Here is a 19,377-nt window from a genome sequence, read left to right as displayed (position 1 = left end):
CCCTACAGTCAGACTCCCAGCACACAGGAGCCACAAAGAAACTGCCATGGTGTTGAGGCTTTATAAGGAACCATATTTGAATGGCTGTTCAAAACACCACAACAAGGTTAAGAGAGGATAAGCATTTCTGCAAAGCGCTACAGTGAAATTTTTGGCACGCAGTAACTGAATAGGTTTGCCCTGCCACGTTCTGGTGGATCTGGAAATCCAAGACTTCATTTACAAATTTTACCAACCTTGTTTCACAGGGGGACACGCAAATGGAAAAGAAAGATGTTCCCATTCTACAATCTCTCATTTATTTAGCAGTGGGGAAGACAATTCAGGTGGTCGGGAAGGAAAGCACTAAGAAACAGAATGCACCGACCTGGTTGGCATGACCTTGGGCAGGGCGTCCACTCACTGAAAGCTGTCACAGTACAGTCTTTTTTGCACGGGAGAAGACAAGGACGCACTGTTTCTGGCCGAGTGGAATCTGGACATCTGTCAATGTGAAGAGACAACATCAGTGCCTCCTGGAAAGAGTAAGTTGTTTAGTTCTATGCTAAACAATAGAACTATAGGATTTCAGAACAGAAAATACTGAGGTTCTGTTTTTACTTTTATAGACAAGGAAGAGAGAGACAAGGAGTTGAGGCTATTTTCCCAAGGTCTCCCAGCCAGAGGCAGAGCCAAAGCAGACTTCAGCTCTCTTGACCTGGAGACCAAAACACTTCTTCACTAGTCCAAGAAAACAGCAATACCAGAAACCAATGAAAGACGAATGCCAAGAAAGTGTCTCACCATCAGCATCAACTCAAGTGACACTTGATTTCTTTTCAGAACGAACACATCTGATAAATTTTTTTGGAAAGCATTTTATTAAGGGTAACATATCAAATCTGTGATATTCTACAAAAGGAACAGGAAAATACAGGGCAATATATGAACATAGTGGGAAACAAAAGTCATCGAAAACCATTTACATTTGCTTTACATTTTGATAATAAAAAGAATTTTAGAATATTTAAACAATTGGTAGGTATCTCTTTTGAACATGTGGAGTGATGAGATGGAGTAAACAAAATGTGACAGAAGGCAAAGGCCAAATAAACTAACTAGCATTAACAAGAGAACACTTCAATTCCATCATTTTGCTGAGAATGAATGCTCATACTTGGGACGAAAATACTACAGTCAACTAATTCAAAGTCATTTAGAAGAACTAAAGTCTCAGAAGATGGCAATCAAGTTGTTGTTTTCTTGCCTGCTTACTTGTTTTATGAATACAGAGGGCTAAAAACCACATTTATTATCTTCTAAAATAGTGATATGCTGAGAAGAAAAACAGGAAAGAACTCAGCAACATTTTTTGCATTTTAAATTCTGTTTCTCATAAGTTCCTCATAAAGCACATAAATGCAGTGTGCGTAAAGCTTAATAGCATGAGATAGCCAGTGCTGAGTTTCCTAATAACAACAGTGAGAGGCACTATAGCCTTCATTTTCAAATGATAAATTGAGGCACTGAAATAATCAGTAATGGACCCAAAGCTACATGGGGACAGGCCATTTGAGAAAAATTATGACAGAACAAAACACCAGTGTAGCAAGTTCAGACAATCAATTGACCTTATAGAAGGAGAGAACAGAAATTAGAGGAGACAAAATTAACAAGAAAATAATGAATTAAAAAGAAACACAGAGCTGATGAAAAGATGACAATTTAGGTGAAAAGTCCACCAATTGTACATAAAACAACCAATGTGCAAACACAAACGTTGTCCAGTTTTCAAATACTTCATAGAAGTAAGAGAACAGACAATAATGGTTATGGAAGAAGAGGAAGAATTACCCAAGAATGGAGAAGAATCTGGATGACATCAGACCTCATCAATTTAGATAATTAACAAAATAAAAACAATTTCTTAGTTTTAAAACTTTAGAATAGAAATAATATATAAGCCAAACATGGAGGACTGAACTTGACCATGGAACAGAATGCACATGATATCACTTTTGTGACCATAAGGTAAAGACAAAGTAGACAAAGAAGGGGAGATGGAAGGGGATAGAGAAAGAGCGGGGGCTTGGATGTCCTCATCTGACAACGCAGGTGGGCAGAGTGCCAGTCTAAATATAAATGAAAACAGAAACAAAGCTCTAAAAAGATTAATTCAAAGTGCTAATGTAACCTGCCAACAGAACACCCACCATCTGGGAGTCGAGACAGGAGTTAGTGTAAATGGGTTCAGGTTCGTTGCTTTCACAAGAGGGAATCGAGGAATGGGCATTTTACATTGACAAGTGAAGATATTTATGAATGATATGTGGAAAATATATTATTTAGAGTCAGGAGGTAAACATCAGAAAGGGAGGAGGACTACAAATATATACTTGTGCTTGCTTGCATTGACATAATGGATGGAGATAAGAAACTAATACAATGGCTCCCAGTGGCAGGACAGGAGATGGGGGAGGTGGATGGGAGCAGGGGCGTGAGCATGAGGATTCTCTTTGTTATATATATCTTTGCATGTTGTTATGATTTGTGAACCATGTGGAGGCTCACCCAGTCAAAATAGAGAGACAGAGAAAAACACAAAACAACTGTTAAAAAGTTGTTGTGGTTGTGTTTGAGATGTGGGATACTAAATGGAGCATGAGATGGACGGGACCTGTTGCTTGCCATCATCGTCTCTCTGTATCATTTCATTTCTTCTGGGGAGTATATAAAACGGACAAAAATAAATTAAAAGAGAAAATGCATATACTCACAGAAAAAAAATGGCTCAGTAAATTATTAGTGGCATTATTATTATTTTCATTATTATCATTAGTATTTATTTATTTTAGGGAGTGTGAGGGAAGGGCAGGAGGAGAGAGAGAGAGAGAGAGAGAGAGAGAGAGAGAGAGAGAGAGAGAGAGAGAATACCAAGCAGGCTCTATGCTCAGCATGGAGCCTCACAGGGGCTCCATCCCACAAACCTGGGATCATGACCTGAGCTGAAATCGAGTCAGTTACTTAACTGACTGAGCCATCAAAGTGATTCTAGTGGCTTATATTATTATTAATTATACTTAATATACACAGAAACACTGCCTATCAAAGAGATCAATTCAGTAAAAAAAATGAGAGAAAGAAAGAAAAGCGTCTTTATGAGAATACAGTGTTACTTAAACAAGCTACTCGGGTAAGGAAAACTTATGTCATACTTTACTGGAGATAGCAAAAAACACTAAAATCATTCCCAAGTCCTTTATTCATACTCTAAGGTCTACTAAAATTAAATTGAGCTGCTGTTTATTCTAACTCCTCTCCAACAGCTCCTGTGGTATGTGGCTGGAAATGAAAGTATGACTCGGGCAACGCCGACTTCTTGTGTGCTCAGTGGAGTGGCAGGAGTCCCACTAAAACCAGCCACCTCACTCTCACTCCTGCATTGGTAAAATAAGCTTAGAAATATTTGTGGCACTAGCTTCAGGCTTTCTCGAGAAGGAGGCTGATCCTGCAGGGATTTTGCTCATTTCAATTAGGAGCAGGTGTTAATCTCTTTTCGGGAACTGAAGTTGTCTACTTTATTTACCCTTTATTGGCATCATGCACAATAAATACTCACTGGGCATAATGTCAAGTTTCCATAATACAGCCTCTTTCTCTCTGTGTGTTCTTCCCTTAAGTCCGTAAGAGAGAAACGGTATCACCTCCTCAACAGCAAAGATCAAGCTCAGGTTACATTCCTTTTATAGAGGCCATGAACGGAGAGCTTTCCTAGAATGTGATTTGTGGTCTGATAGGAGCCAAACATTCTCTTGTCAGTGAAAACTGTGTTTTTGTTCATTTCTTTTGCAACCTCTTTCCACAGGGGTTCAGCTTCCTCTTCCTTTCTCCTTAGATAGTGTCTATCCATTCAAGAATCATCAAATTTCTAATTTGCATCAATTTCTTCTTAGTCTTCAAAAATACTCTGACCATTAGCAACATATGTGCCCTCCATTTCTGAAAAAAAAAACCTACAAGGTTTATTTTCTGTATTATTGTATTGATACTGACCAAGAAAGGCTTTGACCTCTCTTACTCTGTTTTCTTGCGTGTGTGTGTGTGTGTGTGTGCGCGCACGTGCGCGTGCGCCTGCGTGTCTATGTATGCATGCATGATGCATAAACTAATTTTTAACGCCTTAATGTGGAATTGCATCTTATATCATATCTTAAAAGCGCCATATCTTAGCTCAGTGTAAATATTTAGTAACAGTAAGTGAATGATTCAATAGTATTCAATGTTATTGGAGCCTGAAGACAAATAAATCCCTGGGGATATTAGTCTAATTTGTCCAGCCATTTCTTAAACAAAATTAAAGCCTTAAAATCCAGGGAAACATATGGATTCACTTTTTACATAGTAAACAAAGTATGGCCCCTTGGCTTTTGTCATAATTTATACTTCCTAATTTTGCATACCACTCTGACCCTAGATTGGCAGTGGTCTCAATAAAAGGATGAATGTATTTCATTTCAGCACATGTATTTCCCTGGACTAGCACTGGAATGCTCTATAACTATTATCTCTTTGTTGCTCTGTAGCCTTCAGTTCCTTATAAACACTGTGCTGAAATGCATCAAACTGAGCTACAAAGATCTGCCATTTTTCAGTTATGCCTCCATAATCAAGATGCAGACACAAAGCTCCATTTCTTTGATCAATCCTCCAACCCAGGAACCAACGTACGTCTCACTCAGCTAGGTGGGGCGAACCTGCCAGGTTTGTCAACATTAAATGTTTAAATGGAGCTCTCTATTATTACATCTCACACAATGCCAGGTGTTTTCACATTAAAGGCAGCAAGTGCCTTATCAGGACTTTCAGGAGGCTTTGAGTTGTGTGTTTTTAATCTTTTTTATTATTTTTTGAACGCTGCAACTGAAAAAAAAAAAGACAATAAATAGTGAAACAAAACCAAACAAAATCCTAGAACTATCCCAATAAGCTCTTACTTCTGTTTCACTTGTGCCCTGGCTAGTTCTCATTTTCTGATATGATCAGTTCTATTACTCATACAATGCTAACATTCTCACCTATACAACTGCATAGAAACCAAGACACCAACCCAGGGAAGCAAGAACTTGCAAGGAACTCTGCCTCCCAGTGCAGTGGGCTTGGAGATAAAACACATTATATTAGCCGTCCAGTCCATGGAGACATGCTTCTTTCTCTCTACCCCCAAAGGCCCCCTCTTCCTCAGCATACTTCCTTCTTTTCTGTTTCTATTCCCCTACCCCCACTCCAAGGATTTCACAAATGGCAGGGAATCTTTTCCCACTGCAGTATCTTTTACGTGGAAAAGAACAAAAACAATATATTTTTTGAAAGGGCAGAGTAAACAGTATTTTCTACTGCTCATAGTTTCATTATCTCACTATGTGCTTCACTGGACACTAGGTATTAATCTCTTATCTCAATTAATCTCCTTAACCTAAACATTTTTAATTAATTTTATTAAAGTCAACTCAGGTTCCTCATATTTAGCAGGGTCATTTGGAGATACACAGTAAGAATTCAACCTAAGTTGTTAAGTCTCCAGCCTCATTAGCAGTGTAAAAAGTAATTATCAATGTCTCTCTCTCTCTCTCTCTCTCTCTCTCTCTCTCTGTGTGTGTGTGTGTGTGTGTGTGTGTGTGTTAGGGAAAACATCTGTGCAATTTATTTTCTGTGATGGTAAACTGAGCAAACCTGGAGGCTATTCACAGCAATAATAACATTTATGTGTTCTGGCTTAAAAAAACAACAACGACCATTTGAAGTAATTCTAGAATAGAAAAGGAAATTGGAGCTGCTTTAACATGTAATCCAATTTTTCATGTCAAAACAGACTTTTAAACGTGACAATTTATTTGGTGTTAGTCTCAATTCTAAAGTCCCTTTGCTAAGAAATAAACAAACTGCGCTCATATCAAGTGGATATGAATTCCCTGTTCTGGTTCAGAGCTGAAAGGGTTTTTGTTTTATTTTGTTTTGTTTTTTTTAATTTTATTTTGAGGGACAGAGAGCACACAAGCAGGGGAGGGGCAGAGAGACAGGAAGAGAGAGAATCCCAAGCACACTCCGCACTGTCACTGCAGAGCCTGATGTGAGGCTCGAACTCATGAAGCATGAGACCATGACCTGAGCCAAAATTAAGAGTCAGACAACCAACTGAGCCACCCAGGTACTCCAAGAGCTGAAAAGTTTTTATGTAAGGGAGAAGATCAGACATCAGGCATGCTAAATTTTCTCATCATGATAAGGAATAACACTTTGCTGCATTTTATGTAGGGTTTACAACTATAAGCCATATTTAATTTTATTTGTATATTCAAGTTGATATTTCATGAGTCTTTTTTAAGCAGTTGAAAATTTACATCATAAAAATTAACATTAGCAAGCCTAAAATCCTTCCCAAGATAAAGGGAGTTTTCACATCTGCATAATATCTTTAGAAGCTTTTTAGGATTTTACCGTAACCCCAGGAATTAGATTTTCACCTGAGTCTAGTGATATGTGAGCATTATTTTCCGTGTTTGGCTATAACTCCCATTGGTTCAATCAGTCCGTGTAGTGCTATGCATACCAGGTGAGTTGCAAAACACAACTGACATAAGCTGATACTCCAAAAAACATTTCAAGCAATGTCAAGTCAGGTCTGAAGCAGAAATAACATTTATGAATTAATAAGAGTAGAAGGTCATGCATATGATCTAGTCATTACTTTCTATGGCAGTCCCCTTTGCCAAAATGTATGATGGTGGATCAAATAATTTTTCTTGAACAAAAGATAGACATTAGCTTTTGTCAATCTTCTGTGATTCATATCCAATCCTCATTAAACCCTGTAACTTTCCACATATAAATATAGCTCATTCGTCGATTCCAAAGACATTTATGGTACACCAGCTATATGCCAAACATTGTGCTAAAGTCTGGGTTTGTAGCAATTAAGAACATCCAACTCCAGTACTCTTAGAAGCCACCTTTGGGAAGAGAGAGAGATTAGGTCTTCTGAACTGTGCTTCACTTCAAGTCATATTATCTTTGCTTGCATTTGCACAGTCATCTGCACATCGGATGCTCCAACACCAGCAGTATCTGGCCAGTCTGCATGACTTGTGCCATCCACAGTTCACTACCCTTATCTGAGTTCCTATGACTTTCCTTACATAGCAATTGTGGTTTCCATACCACCATGGATAAGGCTCAGAGTCTATCATCAAGGTGTCCCAAGGTGAAATTAATCAGGTGCTTGAGATGTCCCAGACAGCAACACAAATTGGATTGAATCAGGTGGACAAGTAAGTGTATCTGCCTGTGTTGCCAGGAAGGGCAGGGGCACACTTAGCAGGATAGGCCAAGGACTTGATGTTGCCAGGATGTGCTCTGCTTCAGTTTTTGCTTCTTTCTCAGCATCTTTTTCACTCCCCTCACCTGCTGTTTTCCCCAGGACCATGCTTGTGGCAATTCTCAATTCATATACTTAGAGCCTCATGAACAGAAAGAAGAGAGGGTTTCATTTTCCCAATCTGTGAATTCCTGGGGAAGCACTTTAAGTTGCCTAGTTTGTGACACTAGACAAAAGTTTGGGTGTTCCCATCCTGGTGACCCACCATTCCTGTGATTGGAGTGGGGTTGTTCTGTTTGTTCGTTTATTTGTTTTAAGTAGGCTTCATTCCCAGCATGGAGTCAAAGGCAGGACTTGAACTCATGACCCTGAGATCAAGAGCTTGATGCTTCACCAAATGAGCCACCTAGGTGCCCCTGGGGTGGGATCTTTTACCACAAGAAGGAGACTAGTTCAAACATGGCTACTAGGAAATCTCCATGGACAGAACAGTTACCTGGTCACTGTACATTGTGTAGGTCCCTTGCATTGTCTTTTCCAAGATACTTCCCATGTGGAATGAGGAAGAGTCAGGTCTTCTCCTCATTTGGTCTAGAGATGAAACTCCCACAGTGGAGTTTTCTGCCTAACTACTCTTTTTGCCTATCACTTGCAATTGTCCCTGACTCTTTTTCATAACTATATCCTAGTTCCTATATCTAAATTATCCTGTTTTGTTTTTTAATTTATGTCTTCATATGAAGAGTCTAACATATATGAGATTATAACCTACTTGCAGGCATGAATTAGTCCATTCAAATGGCTATGTTGCTTTATTGCCCATGTCAGAGAAGATCAGTGGAACCTAAAGAGGAGTGTGACACAACCATATCCTTTCAAAGGGGGGAACCTACCTTCACACTGAACTCGTCTTTATGTGAGTGAAAAAGAACCAAAAATACTGAGAGATCAAGAAAATGTTTGATTACTCAAATAGATACAATATTGGTGGGCCAAATTTGCTTTCCATAACTTTACTAATGATTCATATTATAACTGTTTCTACCTTTGTTTGAGAGATATGTACTTTCTTTTTTTAAGTTTTTCAATGAAAATTTTTACTGTATTTATTTATTTTGAGAGAGAAAGAGAGTGTAAATGGGAGAGGTCCAGAGAGAGAGGTGAGAGTGAAAATCCCATGCAGGCTCCACACTATCAGCGCAGAGCCTACCACAGGACTTGAACCCATGAACCATGAAATCATGATGCAAGCCGAAGTCAGATGCTTAACTGACTGAGCCACCCAGGTGCCCCCATACGCACTTTCAATAAACTATTGGTGATACCTTTTGGTCATCACTTGTCCCACATGACTCTTGACACAGAAGACCCTCCGTGTCTGAATGCCCACACCACAGGTGGCTTCTCCATTCCAGCCAATGGTTGCATTAAGGGCAGTTACCAATGTGTCTTCAGAACAGGGGCCCCAAGGCGATGTCTCCCAGTAGAGCTGCATACAGGAATGGTCATTACATGAACGATATTCTTGGAGGGCCTGAGTAGCGGGACATGGTTTTCCACCTACAAAAAAATAACAATAAAAAAAGGATACATAGTTTTTGCTGTTGTTCTTAGCAGGCTGCTGTTGTTACTGTCATTCTTATTTTTGCTGTTTTCGCTGTTTATTTATTTTTAGAGAGAAAGAATGTGAGCCAGAGAGGGGCAGAAGGGAAGAGAGACTCCCAAACAGGCGCCAGGCTTCGTGTAGAGCCCAAAATGGGGCTCCACCCAGCGCTTAATCTCACAACCTGAGACCACAATCTAAGCCCAAATCAAGAGTCAGATGCTTAACTGACTGAGCCGCCCAGGGGCCCTTGTTTTTGCTGTTTTAATGGTCCAGAAAGGTGGTTTCTTGACACAGGATTCCAAAGGCCTGAACCTCTGTACCCTTCTGCCCATTCCAGGGCCATGGTCTTTTTGTCCTGAGTAACAATCTGAGGACAATATATTGCACTTTCCCTCCTAAATAATAGGTAGCAGCACATGTTGATTAGATCAAAAACAAAAACAACAAAAAACCACCACCAACAACAAAAAGAGATTCTATTTCCCACCTCTGAGTCCTGTGTCTCTGAGATAAACTCCAAAGAAATCTACTTTTATATTAGTAACATGATGCCTACATAAGTTAGTCTGTTAGATATAGTAGCCCATGACCTTGAAGTGGTATTAGGTCAAACCTATACACTTACACACACATTACCTATATATGGTCTCTTTTTCCTAAGAGCATTATTTTTCTCAGAGAATCATTTTAAGACACCCATCTTCCATCAAGCCGTGCATTTTACTGCAATTTTGAGAAACCCAGAAGTATCTCTTAAAGCTTGGCAGAAGAGAGCCTATCCTTAAACTCTGAAATAATATCTGACAATGTGTTATCCACTGGCAGGGAGACCAGACAGATGTGCATCCTTACACTCTTGGGTGAGTCAGACAATCAAATTTCATTACTGTCTTTTCTTTCACATTTTTATACCCATGTAAAAACTGGCATTAATCTAAAGTATTGATTTTTTTTTCCTACTCTTCCACCCTATGATGTTTTATTCAGTGGGCCAAATGCTCAAAAAGATTTGTGACCTTGGTTTTGTTATTCTTGTTATTTTTTTCCCATTAAATACTGCTGACTTTTTTCTCCTTCCAGAAATATAAAAGACAAGAGGGGGAAGCAACTGCAATTTAAGAATATGAAAATCTTCGTTCCTCTTGACCCTGGCCCCATTTTTCAGGATCACAGAACAGAATCTTGTTTAAAAAGGAGCTCCTCACAGCCAGTGGCCACACCATCCTGCTGTTCTTACTGAGCCCTAGGCAGGGAGAGCCTGAAAGAAAGAACGTATGTGTCTGGGGGACAGAGACCATGGCTATCAATGATAGAAACAGCTGCTCCTCCAATTTGTTCTGATGTCACCCGTTTACATTTCCATAGCACATTTTAGCTTCTTCAAAGCCATTTCAGAGCCTTCATCTTCTTCCCTCTCACAACATGCCAGCATGACAGAACAGGAAATTGGGCCGCATGGATCAGATAGCTTGCCGATGTCAGTGGCAGTTCCTGGTCAAGGAGCCATGTCTCTTGATTCCTAATTTGGAGCTTTTTTTTTTTTTTTTTTTTTTTTTTTTTTTTACCAGACATATTTCAATTATATTCCCCAATGTCCCAATGTATGAGCTACCTGAAGCTGGATGTGTGGCAATCAAACTTTGTGGTCCCCCCCCAAAATAAGTATAATGAAAAATAACAACCATCTGATTGCCATGGCCTAGGCATAGGTTTGGGCTAAGACAAATCATGTAAATATAGAAACTCAGTATAGATAAACTAGAGAGTTAAAGAGAAAAAGTATGCATAGAAATGACATTTAATTTTGACTCAGGCCATAGAGCTATCACCTGTATGTGGCTACTTCCACAATATGACCTTCTCAAGTGCTTACGAGAAAAAAAATAAAATAAAAACAGTAATTTGGCCATTGACTCCCCCGTTGAACCCTTCACTATTACTCACCTTCTCCAGGCAATGCCAGTATAATCCTCGATCTGGTCTGTTTCCCATCTGCGTTTTTATTTGAACAAGACTGTGAACAGGATGACCACTCTGTCCACTCACTCACCACACAATCCATTCGGCAGGGAATTTCGCAAGCCGTCCTTTCGGGAGGAGGAGATGCTGGGCAGAGACTCCCTGATACATCTTCTCCTGTAATCAACCAGATCGAGACAGATGCTGATTAATGCACAATTGAGGAGAGTCCAAGGAACATTTAGGTTCATTGCTTCCTCTACTACTTCAGTTTAGCCGAGAAGACTTCACCTTCTGTCTAAACCAATAAAGTGTGAAAAATGACGGTTTCTTCAGCCATTCATAATATTTATGTCAGGAAAAACTGCCAGGAGATCATTTGGCATTTAGAAAGGTAGATACCACAGCAAAACTCTCATTTGTCATCCTTCACAGGGACAGAGTGGGCTTCTTCCAGGAACAATTTAGCCACGGCTGGCTAGAGATAGACATGATTGACGTGCTATTGATAACCATATGTAATAAGTATATCTTTTTCTGCAAAACAGGTGCTACAGTGGTCTGTTGGACTGCAAACCTCAATTTATGCTGAACATTCTATTCTATGCTATAAAGAATTATATCATTCTAATTATCTGTTGGGTGACTTTACCTCCACAAATGTAACTTTAAGCAAGATTAACACAAAATTATTCTTTTGTTATGTTTGTACATGTGGTAAATAATCCCAGACCATGGTGGAAATGGACTTGTGAAAAAATTATTATATAATGTTGATGGGCCGCCTGGGTGGCTCAGTCAGTTGAGCGTCCAACTTCGGCTCAGGGCATGATCTCACGGTGCGTGGGTTTGAGACCTGTGTCGGGCTCTTGTGCTGACAGCTCAGAACCTGGAGCCTGCTTCAGAGTCTGTGTCTCCCTCTCTCTCTCTGCCTCTCCCCCGCTCATGCTCTGTCTCTCTCTCTCTATATCAAAAATAAACATTAAAAACTTTTTAAAAAAATATTATATAATGTTGAGACAAATTTGAAGGCCCATCTGACATTTTTCCTAATACATTTATTATTCTCCCTTTGAATGATCTAATTAGTCAAACCCAAAATTTTATATATAAAAATAATAGTGGAGAGTTGTTTCTTTTGTTGTTTTGTTTTACAATGAATAGATGTTAAGACTAAGGGGATCATTTCTAAGTTACTTTTCTGTATCTCAAATAATTATAATAATTGAAAAAATCTCTTTTAGGTTATTTACTCACTATTACAATTCCAGTGTTTCTCTTTATAGATTATAGTTCAACTCATTCTATTTCCCCTGCTCAATGTCCCTTCATAAAAACAGAAGACATGAAGAATAATGATGTCATTTATAGTTCAGAGTAACAACACATATTTGGAACAGCATCTATAGGAAAGAGAAGTTTTGTCTGTGTGACTTTATGCCTGTGGAATTCTCCTATCATAAACTGCCTGACAAACAGAATAACTACAAAGGGGACTAATGTTTATAGGGCATCTCCTTTGTGCCAGGCACTGTCCTCGTAAGAAGCTCTTAGAAGCAGGTATAACCCATCTTCTTTTACAGATGAGGAATCAATGGTTCTGGAAGGAAAACTTGCTCAGGGTCCCTGAGATGGGAATCAAATTAAAACTTTCTGACTCCAAAACTTCTGCTTTTCCCATTAAGCACATTGTGTCTAATTCCAAGGAGATGGATATTCCTTTGCTGAGGAAGTAAATAAAACCAGTCGACAGTAAGACTGCCTGGAGGAGAAGACAGTATACTGTTAATATCTGCATTCATATTTGTAAATGAGGCCAGACTCATTGCCCCTGAGGTACAAATAAAACTTTTCAAGCATATTATGAGAAGTAATAGAGATTCTAGCAGATAATCAAGCTGAAAGACCAGTTCCAATCATTCTGTTTTTAGTCTCAGTCTATTTTTCAGGTTGAGTCCACACTGTATAGTACATGCATATACACATGCACACAGATGCTCCCTCCCTCTCTCTCTCTCTCTCTCTCTCTCTGTCACACACACACACACACACACACACACACACATGCACACACGCATGTGCCCTGACACAGCTGAGGGGTAGTCTTTTCCCAAGTACAGAAGCAAGGAGGCCATACAAAATGCCCAACCTACATCTAATCAAAAGTTAATTTCCATATTTGTGAATATTATTAACATAATTTTGATACAAAGCATTTTAGTTCTTAAATTTTTTAAAGTTTATTTATGTACTTTGAGACAGAGAGTGCACGCACGCATGCAGGTGCAAGCAGGAGAGGGCCAGAGGTAGAGAGAGAGAGAGAGAGAGAGAGAGAATCCCAAGCAGGCTCTGTACCACCAGCACATCTCCAACCGTGAGATCATGACCTGAGCAGAAACCCGGAGTCCAATGCTTAACTGACTGAGCCACCCAGGCACCCCTATTTTTTAAATTAAAAAATATAGTTTTATTTATTTTTTTTGAGAGAGAGAGAGAAAGAGAGAATGAGCAAGGAAGCAGGGAGAGGGGTGGAAAGAGGGGGAGACAGAAAGAGAGAGAAAGAGAGAGAGAGAATCTTAAGTTTGGGTGTCAACCCCATGACCATGGGATCCTGACTTGAGCTGAAATCAAGAGTCAGATGCTCAACCAACTAAGCCACCCAGGTACCCCACAAACCACTTTAAAGCAGTGTCTCACAGAAGACATTTTTGAAGCATAATAGGTATTAGTAGGGCTCTTACAAAAAAGTGGGGAGAAAGCTGTGAATACTGAGTTAAAATAGTAAACTTGGTCTCACTACTGAAAAACTCCTCAGAGTGCTGAAAATGCCAATGTACAGTGTAAATTTCTTAGGGTGGAAGTTGAATGTAGTGTTTTACAGACTTATTTGGCCAACAATCATCCATTTTTGAGGAGAATATCTCCTAGAAGTGGTATTTTGATGAATTGTTTTTAGAAAGCCCTGCCTTCAAGAGTTATAAGATTATCAAGTACTATTTGATGAACGTGTGCTATGTCCAAGGCATATAATGGGGCAAAAATCGGTGACGATACTATTATATACCCCACTAGAGTTCATAACTCATAACAGAGATGAGCTATAAACATATAAAAAGAAAACTTAGTCCAAAAGTAAATGCCAAGTTGCAAATGTGTGTTTAAAACAGAAAATACTATAGTAGTTCAGGGAAGAGAAGGTCATCTGGGGGACTAGCATGATAGCAGAAGGCTTTCAACGAAGAAAAAAAGAAAGGTTGAAACTTGGTGGCAATGAAAGAGGATTCTCCAGGCAATGAAAGTATCAACAAAATAGGAAATAGGAATAGGTGGTAGGAAAATGCAATACATTTAGAAGATAATACTGAAGCTGCATGAGGAGAAGACAAAACCCATGCTGAAACTGTTATTTGACATCAAATTCTGAATCACTTAGACTGACACGCAAGTTTTGCTATCTCTCTACCTTCCTTAAATTTCCAGTTGATCAGGTTTACCATGACTCAAATTTAACATCCTTCCAAATCACCATTCAGTACCCTTAGTATTCACATCAGGTGCTCAAATACTTTGAACACCTAAGCTCTCATTTAAACTGATATACCTATTTCCTCCATGCAGTTAAATGTCAATATTCCTACCGATATTTTGATAGCTTGTCTATACAGGACAATTCAGACATGTGAGCAAATGAATGAGATTTTCTTTAGGGAAATCAAACTACGAATCATAAGCAGTGTCTGCAGTTTGTGAGTGAGCTGCAATGGGATCCCCGTTACAAGGTAGCCCAGCTGCATACAGTTAAGTGTCTAGATGTGAATCCTCGCCCTACTTCTCCTCTCGAGTACATCACCTAACTTCTTTGAACCTCAGCTATTTCATCTGTAATAAGGAAATAATGACACTTATCTTTCAGGGATATTCTAAGGATTAGGAATCGTTTATGTGACATATATAGCAAGTACCTAGCACATGAAGGACTTTCATTATACAGAAACCTTTAAAGTGTGTTTGCAAAGATGTACACCACAAAAACCTAATGGCCTTCTTTATATGAAAAATCTAGATATTTATGTCATAGCCATTGAAAGCACTTACTGTGCCATTCATATATGTGTACAAACAACTACCAACAGTTTCACAGTCTGGTTCACATAAAATATAAAAACTATGTATAATTATCCAGATCATTTTATTTATATGGTTGGTGAATCTAAACCATTTAAGAGTCAAAAATAAAGCACTTGAGCCTGAATAACCTCAACTGCCCATCCAAATCAGTATAATTATCTGCCCTCATTGTACAGAGAGAATCCATCTCAGAAGAGGAGCATTTATACTTTCCTGTTTTCATTTTCTCGGATGGATCAATGAGACCAACTGAAATCTCAGGCAAGCATGGAAAATAAAGCGGCACATGGGACAGAAACTTGGCTATTAAAAGTGATTTTCACAAGCTCTGATAATCTAATGTCATAATAAAATAGAATATATTTAAGAAGGAAATTGAATTCATCTTTCAAGAAGACTGTAAAATTACTTCCAGCCTTTATCAGCCTCCTCAGGATCAATAATGACAAACTCCACATTCTCTCCTCATGGAGTGGACTTATTTAAACCAATTGTGATTCTGAGAATATGGGATATGATGCTGCTTCAATGTGGCCATTCAGTATTTTTTTAGTAACTTAATTTGGGGAAATTCACATTATATAAAGTTAACCATTTTAGAGTAAACACCTCAGTGTCACTTAGTAACCCACAGTGTTGTGCAACCACTGCCTCTATTTAGCCTCAACACCTTTTCATCACTCCAGAGTAACACCTTTTATACATTAAGCATTTTTCCCCTTTACTCCTCTCCTCAGACCCTGCAGGCACCAAGTTATGTTTTCTCTCTACAGATTTATCTATTTTGAGTATTCCATTTCAATGGAATCACACAATTTCTGATATGTTGTGTCTGGATTTTTTCACTTAATGCTTTGCAGACTCATCCATGTTGTACCATATACACTACTTTATTCCGTTTTATGATGAATAATATTCTATTGTACATATATACCACACTTTGTGTATCCATTCATCCATTACTGGACATTTTTTAAGTATTGTGAATACTGCTGCTATGAAAGTGCTTATACCTGTACTTTTTTGAGTACCCGTTTCCAGTTATTTTCAGTACATGTCTAGGGGTAAAATTTCGGGGTCATATTTATCACTCAGTTTTGTTTGTGATTCTGGGAACTGTGGCACAGATGGCCAGATAACTAGATCTTAGACACAGTAGTTTATACTATTGTCCTCATGCCCACCCATTCCCAGCTAAAAGCTAAAGTATTTAGATGAAAGGAAGATTCCTGAACATATGGATATACTCACAATTCCTTAAAAAGGTTTATTTTCCCCATTGAAGTGCCACTTAAAGTATAAGTAGCTCATGCAGACTCTATGGCTACTGGTCAAGCAATCATGTAAATTTAACACTAATAAGCTATCAGAGAGAGTCTGGGCTTTCTGTATCAAACTATTATTTAAACTATACCTATGGTATATATTACATTCTGTAACATTCCTTTTTTGTGACCACTAAGGACTTAGAATTCAATATTGTGAAGTACCATCTATCTTTTGTAACAATAGAGCAAACAACTATAATTCTTAGTTTTCTGATCTATATGTCCAAAAAGAGAAAAGATTATAAACAAAATGGAAAAAAAAGAGAACCCAGCTATTCACAAATCTACAATATTATTTGGAAAGTAGACCAGCATTTTGTCATTATACAAACTTCAAACTACCTTGCTCTGCCCCAAATAATTCACTCTGGGTACTTTATTGATATTTTCTCTTGTATACTATTATACTATCTATGAAAAATAATGAAACAGTTATTGAAAATACTCTACATGTCATAAAATTTTATGTCCTATTTAAATCTCAGAAAAGAATGCCAATAAATGTTGATTAAATGCTTGCCGACAGCTGAGTAAGATGTCAACAGATAATACATAGCAAATTTACTGGAATTGATATGCACTTAATTTCATTTTTAAATTTAAATGTTACCTTCTTAAAGGTACGTAGCCCCTGGCCACTTTTGGACTGAGACCTTAATCAACTAAGGAAGTGTGTTTATATTTTAAACCAATAAAATATAAAACTAAAGCTAAAGGCTAAGCAGAATCTACATGTAATAATGCAATGCCAGCAATAAATTAATGTTTCTGCTTATTAATTTCACAATTTGAAACTTACTTGTCTATCTAGTTGACACATATGTGAAGACAAAGAAACCTGATGTTAGGTATTATCATAATCACAATAACAAAAACAACTGTAATAAAAGAACATCAGCGTCTGACATTTGAGAAAACATAGAGTGTATTATACTCTGTACTTACCGCTTTACATGTAGTGGTTTACTGAATATTCACAGTGACATCATTAGTTAGATACCATTGTTTACGCCTGAGATACAGGAAGGTTAAAAAAAACTTGCTCAAAGTCATACAGCTAGTATCTGAAAACATGGCACTGGAAAACATATCTGTTAGACATTATAAATGATATTCTTATCTATTATGCTGTATTGCTTCCTGGCTCCTATCTCACATGTGCATTCATCATTACATTACTTTCAGCTGATGCCAAAACATAAAGATGTGATTCTACACAATCCATTGTCAGCTACTCAATAAATTGAGTATTAGAAAGAGTAAGCCTAAAGGAGTGGGCACCTTGATAATCTGGGAATTGCATCACAGGGTGGGGCAGAATAGGGCAATCTATTTCAAAAATAAAAAAGATAAGCGGATGAAAAAAAGCTCAGAACTAAAAGATGGAAGGATAAGACAGAACACAAGACTGGAAAGGAAGTGGATAGGAGGGACACTCAGCAGAAACAGCACAATGCATGATTAAATAAATGATACAAACACAAGCAAAAATATAATAACGATGTAAGGATATTCACAAAGTAAAAACAAACAAACAAACAAAGAAACAATCAAATTCTAATAGCTATTAAAAGAAAATAAAGAGAATACAAGAGCAAAGGCTTAAGATGAATGGGGTACTCAAAAGGACTGCTAAAAAGAAAATACTTCAGGTAAGATATAAGAGTTAAAAATAAGAAGCCAATATTTCTAAGGTAGACATGTTTTAAAAAGCTGTAAGTTAGCTGAAATTTAATCTACATGGCAGGTGAGATGTTTGTTCAGAAATCTAACTGAGCAGCGATATCCAGTTCCCCAGCATATAATAACATAATAGCAGGTAACACTTTGATCACCTAGAATGTCACCTGCACAATCTTACATTTAACATGTATTTATTAACTCATTTGATCCTCAAAGCATTCATAACGGTAGACACATGCACCATATGTAGTAGATGTCAGTTGTTACTCTAAGTAAATTACACATATCAACCCATTTAAATGTCACAACAATACTATGAGGTATGAACTATAATTATGCTCATTATAGAGATGAGAATATTGAGTCTTGGATAAATTTAACAATGTACCCAAGGACAAACCTAAGTAAAATGTGGATCCTGAATTTGAGCCTGGACAACCTAGCTCTAGAGCCTATTTCTTAAACATGATGCTTTATTGACACTCATTATCTTCTCACTGTCAAGACAATATATGTCCTGGGCTACATAAGGCCTGATCCACTGGAGTCAGTCAAGCATAGAGGATTATAATACCTTTAGCTCATGAGTACTATACTAAGTGTTACTCAGGGTGAAAGAAAATGTAGACGAGTAGACATAGAAGTAAACTAAAATTATCAAAAACAAAAACAAAAACAAACCCAAGTAAAATCTAACAAAGTGTCTTAGAGCTGAAACGCCATATTTTGTTGGACTTAACCACATATTTCAGAAGAAAGTAACCACTATTTCCTGTGTGTATGTAAAGATTTGAAAATTACTCATTACAACTAAGGTGTGGGGGGAAAAGTAACTATATATATAGTGCTGTTTTTGACACCTACCATAATTTGACCTTGAAAAATAACTTTTTTTTTCCTAAAAATGACATCAATTTGTTAACAAGTCCCAATTTCTGGTTGGTAGTCAAAAACAGACAGGAGTTGCAAAGGGAAGGGGATACATAAATATATCCATTTAAAGTTCCTACTGAAATATTTCCTTAACTTGGTCTTTGTTATATCACTCAAAGATGCATGTTTTTAAAGATGCACCTGCATTATTGCTAATTTATAGTCTTTGACATAGCTTCTGATTTTCTAGTCCACACACTTCATACTCACCTAGACCTGACTCCAAGCTAGTCCCAGTTTCCTGGAGACAGTTAACACTTCCTATCCCACTTTGGAGCATACAGGAATTTTGGGAAGACTTCATATCATAAATGGCCCAGAGAGACCAGGTTGTGAGGGTGATAGGCAGCTAGCTCTGATCTCCTTTCTGTGCCTAAACACAGTACATC

General features: G+C 38.0%; 1 protein-coding gene across 1 annotated transcript in view; it reads right to left on the bottom strand.

The window, feature by feature from the left end:
• Positions 1-19,377, bottom strand: part of THSD7B (thrombospondin type 1 domain containing 7B) — a 746,473-nt gene that overhangs the window by 383,747 nt on the left and 343,349 nt on the right. Inside the window, exons 7-9 of the mRNA XM_042948618.1 lie at positions 10,902-11,093; positions 8,677-8,911; positions 368-483 (exon numbers count right to left, since the gene is read on the bottom strand). Of these exons, the coding sequence (XP_042804552.1) occupies positions 368-483; positions 8,677-8,911; positions 10,902-11,093 (543 nt within the window). The remainder of the gene's footprint in view (positions 1-367; positions 484-8,676; positions 8,912-10,901; positions 11,094-19,377) is intronic.

This window comes from Panthera leo, chromosome C1, assembly GCF_018350215.1.
Source record: "Panthera leo isolate Ple1 chromosome C1, P.leo_Ple1_pat1.1, whole genome shotgun sequence".
In the NCBI taxonomy this organism is placed as follows: domain Eukaryota; kingdom Metazoa; phylum Chordata; class Mammalia; order Carnivora; family Felidae; genus Panthera; species Panthera leo.
This window is presented reverse-complemented; position numbering and strand designations above follow the sequence as displayed.